The 8,874-nt window shown below is 26.2% G+C and overlaps 1 protein-coding gene across 2 annotated transcripts; it reads left to right on the forward strand.

The window, feature by feature from the left end:
- Positions 1-1,820: 1,820 nt before the first annotated feature.
- LOC106790106 lies at positions 1,821-7,062 on the forward strand. 2 transcript variants are annotated; one of them, XM_014754806.1, is made up of 3 exons: positions 1,821-2,210; positions 2,457-2,762; positions 6,809-7,062. In XM_014754806.1, the coding sequence occupies exons 1-3, from the start codon at positions 2,094-2,096 to the stop codon at positions 6,923-6,925; spliced, it is 540 nt and encodes a 179-aa protein (XP_014610292.1). In that variant the 5' UTR covers positions 1,821-2,093; the 3' UTR covers positions 6,926-7,062. The 2 variants fall into 2 exon arrangements, with proteins under 2 accessions (XP_014610292.1, XP_014610293.1); XM_014754807.1 differs by having other exon boundaries at positions 1,822-2,210; positions 6,836-7,057.
- Positions 7,063-8,874: the final 1,812 nt, after the last annotated feature.

Raw genomic sequence — 8,874 nt, forward strand, 5'->3', positions numbered from 1 at the left:
AAGTCTCACAGCAGCGTTTAGGGCATGAAGAAAGAAAAGGCTAAATGCCGAAGAGGCTAATGCCGAAGAGGCCCCCACTTAATTGTGGCTGAAGAGGGCAACTACATAGACTATTGAGTTATTTTCAAAGGTTCAACAGTAAGTTCGAACCTATTGAAAATAGCTCTCTAGTCATATTTTATTATATTACGTTTTTGCTCGTCATTAATTTGTAGTTTCAATTGGAGATGATGGACCATTCCATCTCCTTGGGACACCAAATTCGTGTCTATATCGTCCTAAAGATGCATATGTATTAGTTAGAGTCAAAAATATTAAAATTTTCGTAATATTAAATTTTGAAGCTTAAATAACGTTTGGTAAATATTACAGTAATTTTTTTTTCTTTTTTCGTCTTTAAAATTTTTCATTTTGATCGTATTTTATTAAATTTGAAATTTTTCTTTTCTATATAATGCAGCTTAAAAAAGTATTTCATAATAATTAATAGATATTATTTTTTGTAGTAACTTAATATTTGTACTTTTCCTATTTCTTTATTTTTATATATTTTATGTAAATGTAAAATCACGCGTTTAAATGTAATTTTATTTTACAAACGATAAATAGAGATTGGATAAAAATAAATAAGGAATTTAAATGAAAAGTGCGTCTCTGCGAACTGGACGATTTGTATGTTAGGCTATTGTATCACTTTTGATTGTATGATTAATATAGTTTTCTTTTTGTTACAGGTGATCATCGTTGGATTTATCATCTACTCGTTTTGATTTTCTTCTACTTTTTACAATATATATGTATAAAAAACGCATTTCTGAAGGCACACACACGTATTTAGACAGTAAAAATTATATATAATTATTTTAAATTTTCTTACAATATAACTATACTATACATTACTACTATTGTACCGTCATCGCGTTAAGTACATACTATCGTCCAATGGTGGTCCCAGTGGTAACAAAGATAATGCTTGGTAGATAAAAAAGGGGACTTGTGAGTTTCTATATACTTCACTACAAAAAAGTTGGCATAGAACCGCAACAGCAGAAAAAAATGAAAACATTTACCTATTGTTTATACATTATGAACGATTAACTTATTTCTTTTCACTACCTTGTAGGTTGTTACTTTGGAAATCAACTTTAAATATATCCCCTGTAGGTATATATATATATATACCAACTTTACTGTCATTGTTTTCCAAGTGTGCTTGCGCCTTGAATTTGTGGTTGCGCATTGAATTTATGGTTGCGCATGTGTATAACATATCTCCCACTCATGATATCGCTATTTCATAATTATTCAAAGTGTAATAATTATTTTCAACTAATTAACGATAAATACAAAATATTTGATATAATAAAGWTGAGCACAATTAGTGAGCAAATAAGAGCACTTATTCATTTTTTTTCTGCTGTTGCAAACTTCGTTGCTTTGCTTAGAAATAAGAAAAAAAATTTTCGTATTTTCAATTATTAATAACTAATTAAATAATTAATTATTAAATTGGCAATTATGGATTTTGATTGAGCAAATAATGTGCAATTAAGAATTTATTACTTTCTGCTGTTAAAGTTTCTTGCCAGCGTTTTCCTACGATATATTTAAGATATTAAATTTATTAATTATTATTATATTATTATTATTTTTTTTAGTTACTCTAACGGGATCACCAGTGAGCGATAGTCGGTAGAATATTGTATTCTTTGATAGTATTGTACTATTCTTTGATAGATTGTACCGTAGATGTTTGTATTATCGACTTGAAAAGAGTAATTTCAGAAATCGCCGCAACACAGTGTGCGCCACATATTCATTGGGTGTGAATTCGTCGCAAGTGTGGCACGTTTAGAACTCGTGACGTTTGACGTACGGTTGTATAAAATAGTTTCTGTCTCGTGATGTCACGATATTGATCGGTGCTATCTCGAGCTTTTATCTTATATCGTGTGGGTTTTCTACTTTGACTCACGATATTATCATCGAATCTCGTTGAGTACACGTCTTCTTCAATTCTTTATTTCCTTACGAAAACGGAATCTACGTAAACGAATTTGTCATCCCAATAAGTAAATTTTCCATCTATTAAGATGGGTTCGCTTTTTCGAAGCGAAGAGATGACCTTGTGTCAACTCTTTTTGCAAAGCGAAGCTGCCTACGCCTGTGTCTCCGAACTTGGCGAACTTGGTCTTGTTCAATTTAGAGATGTAAGTATTTTCTTATCTCCTTACGCGAATTTATCTTTATATATCAGTAGATACATGTGTTACGTCTATTTATATTTTATTATACATATATATATAGATCTCTTATGAACTTTTTACATTCTAATGCACTTTTGTTTTTACTGAAGAAAATACATAAATTATATTCACATTTGTTACTTTGTCTTTTTTATTTTTTATTTGTTACTGTCATTTTTCTTTCTTATTCTAATTTATATTTTAATATAGCTTAATCCCGATGTTAATGCATTTCAACGAAAATTCGTTAATGAAGTACGTCGTTGTGATGAAATGGAACGAAAATTACGATACTTGGAAAAGGAAATCAAAAAGGATGGAATACCGATGCTTGATACCGGTGAAAATCCTGAAGCACCGCAACCTCGTGAAATGATTGATTTGGAAGCTACGTTTGAAAAGTTGGAGAATGAGCTGCGAGAAGTCAATCAAAATGCTGAAGCTCTGAAACGTAACTTCTTAGAATTGACTGAGCTGAAGCATATATTAAGAAAAACTCAAGTCTTCTTTGACGAGGTAAGATTTGCCTAAACCATTTTGTCTATGCTATTAACATATAACCATATGTGTGATGATGCTATATTTTTATAAATGCAACTGGAAATTGGGAATCTAATCATTGAAAATAATAAAATTATATTTGCGCGTTTGTTACCGATGTGATGATTATATGAATTTTCTCATTTCTGATCCAATAAGTAATGTAATTCGATGAAAAATATGTATATTGTGAAAGAATTTTTTACTTTATATTTTTGTAATTTTATTACACAAATGTAAAGTATTATCGCATAAAACATTGGATCATAAATAAGATTATTTCAAATTATATAGCTGACATGTTATGTTTGGTCATTTTGTGTGGGTAATATATTGAAAATGGGTGCCTCGATTGTTAATTATACCGTATTGTATTGTCATTGTTTTTGTCATTGTACCACATTCTTGAGATATATTATAGGAATGAAACAAAATTATATATTAACACTAAACGTACCGATGCTCTTTATGTATATTTATTTCTACCACAGCGAATCAAGTGATTTGTCCTCAGAAAGTCATATATTTTACAACATATTTATAAAAAAAAATATATATCATTAATGCAATAAGAATTCTTGACTCATCAAATAGAAATATAACTTGTAAGAAATACTACCAAAAATTTTACAACCGGTAATTTGACTGATCATGGTACGTTTAGCGTTGAAACAATATAAACATTTTATAGAGGAACTAATTACATAATGTGGATAAATTATTGATCTTTTGATTTTCAAATTAACTTAAACTATTAATAATAATATTAATAATAATTATAATATGTGTGTGTGAAAGATATATACATATATATTATATATAAACGATAATATAATACTCCTAATTTTTAATAGTGATAATCACCATGACAATAATAATGACGATATTAAATATATTCCATATAAATTATAAAATAGAATTTAATTTTTAATAAAAGAACAAATTTTTTTATTTGCTAAAAAACATAATTAGAAAAAGTCAATATTTTATAGTTACAGACAAAATTCACATTGGGTATGAAATTAAATAATAAATAAATATTTGCAGATTTTGTAAACATAACATAAAGAAATGCACATGAAAGAAAAAATCTGGATGTAAATTCAAACTAACTCATTCATTTTGTCTATTTCTATTCTCCTTTCTTTTATATTTATTTTTCTCTTTATATACAAATATACATATTTTGGAAACTTTAATAGTTTTCATTTCTAAAGCTGAAATTATTATAAAAATAAATTGTTCCATATAGTACAGTGGACATACATGAAATTTAATCTTTATATTTTATTATAAAAATGTTTTGCTTGTTATTGCATTAGTAATTTCTCAATGGTAAATATATGTTTTTTTTTAATTTTTTTTTTTAATGTTATTTTGAATTAATATTTTTAAAGCGTGTAAAAAAAAGCTTTGAACTTTGCAAATATTTATCTTTTTGCACTATTCAGCAAATTAACTTTTATGTTGTGGATAGTGTGCCTTTATTTATTTTAATGAAGCATTTAAATAGAAACTTTAATTTATCATTTCTCAAAAGCAAATCTGTGAATATGGGTATGAGAACAAATACGATGCATGTAAAATTTTCAAATAACTTACTAGTACGCGATGCAAATATATACATATTTATAAATGCTTAACAAATTTAATTTAAAGTCAACACATATGTATATGTATATATGTATATATGTATATATACATTTATATTCATATATATATATATTTATCTTATAAATTAAACATATTAAAAATTGTGCTAACGTTAATAATAATTAGAAAAATCGAATCTTTTTCGTATTACAATTTTTTGTTTTGTGTTACTAATAATACTATTGAGTGATTTTAGGACATTTAATGTGTTACTATTATCAACTAACCAAGTTGCAGAATCGCAAAAGACACATGTCACTTATTATGCCCTACTTCCCAAAGTTCCTATATAATTATTGATTTTTCCTGAATATAGTTAAATTGAATTATAAGAAAAAGAAAAATAATCATTTTTTAAAAAGATGTATATGTCTAATATAGGCATATAACGAATAGATGTAGTTTGATCTACATGCATCAATAACATTTTGCATTTATATATATTCCATATATATTATGCATTTACATTTGTGCTAAGAATTAACTTAAGATGTTCCAGTTAATTTAAAATATATGTGATTTAGGATTCAAATATTTTTTTCATTAATGTCTCGATTTGTAATTGTACTTATGCTGTGTAATTTCGTTATCTTAGTATGTGCACATACCTGTTCAAGTATTATAATGTAGCTGTAGAATATGTGTTGCATACAAATTTATATTCACAGTACTAAATAAATTTTTATTTAACATAACAATTTTCAATCATCACATAAAAATTTAACTAAATGTGTTAATGTCACCTGGCAAGGTGTTTTGATCTTTTCTATAATTTCCTTTTTATAGTCACTCCTACCCTTTCTATTTTTTTGTCTTTCATTCTTTTTCCATTTCAATTATATTTTATTTCCATAATCATATTGCTGCTTCTAAGACTTATCATAAATTTTTACATTATATCGAATAAAGTTCTCTTTACCATTGATAATGCATTCTTAAAACAAAAAATATTAACTATTCATAATAAATATCTATAATAAACAAATATTTAAAATAACTTGTAATTTACTGGTATAAATTTCACATTATATAATACTGATAACTTACTGCATGGAAGTTGATATGTGCTTGCAAACATAATTAATGGAAAATATTTTTAAAAATATATTGCATATACAATATATTTCATAAATGCTTATCATGTGATATTTCTGTGATGTTATGTCTGTGACAAAAAAAATATTGCATGAAAATTATATATTTTAAGTATCGTATAATGCAAGTTCTATGCATGTAATTCTAATAATTATAACATTAAAATATATTTTTATAAGTTCTCAAATTATTCAAATTATGTACATTTTTCAGTTTTTTATTTTCTTCATTGTCAAAATCTTTCAAAGCTCATATAATATTTATTATACACATACTCTTTATAGGTATATTTTTTAAATCATATATTTAAAAATGTATATAAATACATAACTACATTTAATACATTTCACTTTTCTTATTTTAGAAATTTATATTAGCTTTCAGTAAAAATTAATTAGACAGCATATATACATATATATACGCATACATCAAATGTGATCCATATCAATCTATAAATGCAATTATTTCTTTGAATTTTTGTTATTCAAGCAATGTTTCAAATGGAATTTATTCTGTTTTAAGGGGAAGTAATTTAATCTAATTAATCTTTTTGTAGATGGACACATGAAAAATATATAAAAAAAAAAACAACATCTTTTTTTTGAATGAAATCCTATAATTTTTAATGGATTAATTGATCTACATTAGGCAGAATCCATTTGAAAAAATTTTTGACCATCATATGGTCTTTTATATATCCACCCATAAAAAGATTTATTTAATTAAATTAAAACATTTTTTGAGTAACAATAATTCGGAAAGATAATTGCATTATATAAATGGGTTACTCTGCATATATGTTGTTTAAATATTTAATAACCTTCTTTTATTGTTAAATTAAAATCTTTTCTTTCATTTCCTCTGGCTTTCTAAACTGTTTGCATAAATATAAAAAATACTATTATTCTATAGTATATGTATTTACAGTTAACAAATTATACATAAATCATAATCTGTATGCATTATTTTTAATATATGTATAGCATGTATCTATATGCTTTATGAAGTTTCTTAAATTTACAAATAGAGACAATCTGCAATTGTTCTTGATGCGTGATACATAACTGTGATAATCATTTTGTGTAACGAATTAATATCTGTTACACAATATTTCATTCCGATATGTAAAAAGTGAAAGTTATTTTTTGATATATATATATAATATAAAATTGACAATGAAGAGCTATAACGATGAGGGTGAGTTCAGTTGTCATGAAAAGAAATAAACAACTGGGAAATAGGGCAAGAGAGGGGTGACATGTGTCTGTTGCCAGGCTGAGAACGGAGGTGTCGTATCGCAGATGGCAGATCCAAGTCGTGAGGAAGAACAAGTCACTCTCTTGGGTGAAGAGGGCCTCCGCGCTGGCGGCCAGGCTCTCAAGCTCGGGTAATCAATTGTGACGTACTTCTGAGTAATACAGAGTGTAGTAATTCATACTTTTGAAATGTTCCTTCTGCTTTTTGTCGTATATCATATATGTGAATTACATTTTTTTCCATATCGCATAATTAAAGTTGGAAATATATAATAATTATTCTTTTTATCGGTCTACAAATATAAATTATTATAATTGCTTATATGTTATTACTATTACTTAGTAATAATTTTTTTATTTTATTTTATTTTATTTTATTTTATTATATTCAAAATATTTTATCAATACGTAATAAAAATAAATATTGATATATCTAACGATATTTCCAAATAATAAAGACATATTTGTTTGTTGAAAAATTATGTACTTAATATGTATTTATTAAATATCAAAATATAGGTAAGCATCTTCATAATTCGTTTCTATTTATAAAAATAAACTGATGATAAAAGTTTACAAACATTCATCAGAATTTCTGCACTCTGTATTCTAAGTTTTAGTGACCGAGAATCATTTTATGTACATTATGCATGTTTTATAGATTTTGTATTAGAACACTCTTCACTAATTACACTGATTGCACTGTAAATTCTAATGGTACTCGGTCACTATGTTTTAATGTTAGGAATATAATTAAATCCAAACCATAAGGTCTTATTATAATGGGATTATTCAGGACTGCGTGATTGTTATGTTTCTTTAGCAACAAGGGATAAGATTTGATAATGTAACTGATAAGCTGAAAAATTTGTGAAGCTTTTGTTACATATGCAAATAATAAGCTGCATACCAAGAATTAGTTATAAGTAGAGGGCACGATACGTCAGTGTGTTCTGTGGTTACAGCACCTGTACACTGCGGCAGACACCATAGGAGCACACTATAGGAGCCCCCTCAGGCAAGCTGTTATCAACCGTTATTTGCGTTTGCAAAAATGTTTTGCTCAATGTCTGCCTGTAGTTCTCCAATATCCCACTGCAATAAGAAAGAGCATTTGTATTATAATTACCAAAGCAAATTTATTGATGCAACTATGATAATAGTACATAAATATTTTAGAATTAATACCCTTACAAAATATCTATTCGTACAGTGATAAAATTCTATTTAATTTATTTTAATTACTTTTTAATATTAGTTTTCAGGTGTGTGTGCATGTATACATGTGTATGTATGTGTATGTGTGCGCACACGATTGTATTCGCATATATATAATATATTATTTAATTAAATATAAATGAAATAAGAGAGAGAGACTTTGTGCTTTGGTAGTATTATATGCTCTTTAAAAACAAATGCGATTGTTTGCTTTATTTAACAATATTACGTATACTTCCAAATTTAAAATATTGACAACGTGCTAATTCCTTACAAATTGTGTGTCATAAGACTATTTAGCAATGTTTGTTAAAATTCATACGGTACAACAGTTGATACAGTTTGACTGATCACCTGTAAACTGTAAATTATGCTCAAACAGAAATCTTCAAACTGTATCGAATATTTTTAATTATAATTAATAGACAAAATAGTCAAGTATAACAAAAATTTCATCTTGTTATTTAATATAAAAAAAAAGATTATATATTATAATATATTTATAATGTAAATAACATGAATGATGATGGTGTGGCCATGGGTATGTATATATATCCTCTTTAACATATAGCATTTGTGTGGGGCATGTCTTCTTTTGTCTTTAGTGTTGCATGCATTGATCTTTACAATCATAACTGATATATTTAATTAAAAGAAAAATTAAATTGATTGTGAAACAAGAAAAATTTTTAATTGCTTCTTGAAAACATAAAAACTTGTAAAGATAAACATCAATGCATTTATAAATTGGCTTTGCTTCGGCTATTTGGTGTTTTTTGTTTTGTTTTTTTTGTCAAGTATCTTGTAAATTTTTTTGTTTTTTATATTTTATAAATAGGAAAAATTATTTCACTGTACATTGATAT

This window comes from Polistes canadensis, unplaced genomic scaffold, assembly GCF_001313835.1.
Source record: "Polistes canadensis isolate GaletaPanama2010 unplaced genomic scaffold, ASM131383v1 scaffold_214, whole genome shotgun sequence".
Classification (NCBI taxonomy): Eukaryota; Metazoa; Arthropoda; class Insecta; order Hymenoptera; family Vespidae; genus Polistes; species Polistes canadensis.

What these genes read in the sequence shown, in the direction of transcription:
- LOC106790106 (XM_014754806.1), top strand. Translation starts at nt 2,094, where the DNA reads ATGGGTTCGCTTTTTCGAAGCGAAGAGATGACCTTGTGTCAACTCTTT. An exon ending in GTCTTGTTCAATTTAGAGAT is followed by an intron (nt 2,211 to 2,456) that starts GTAAGTATTTTC and finishes ATTTTAATATAG; the next exon opens with CTTAATCCCGATGTTAATGC. An exon ending in CTCAAGTCTTCTTTGACGAG is followed by an intron (nt 2,763 to 6,808) that starts GTAAGATTTGCC and finishes GTCTGTTGCCAG; the next exon opens with GCTGAGAACGGAGGTGTCGT.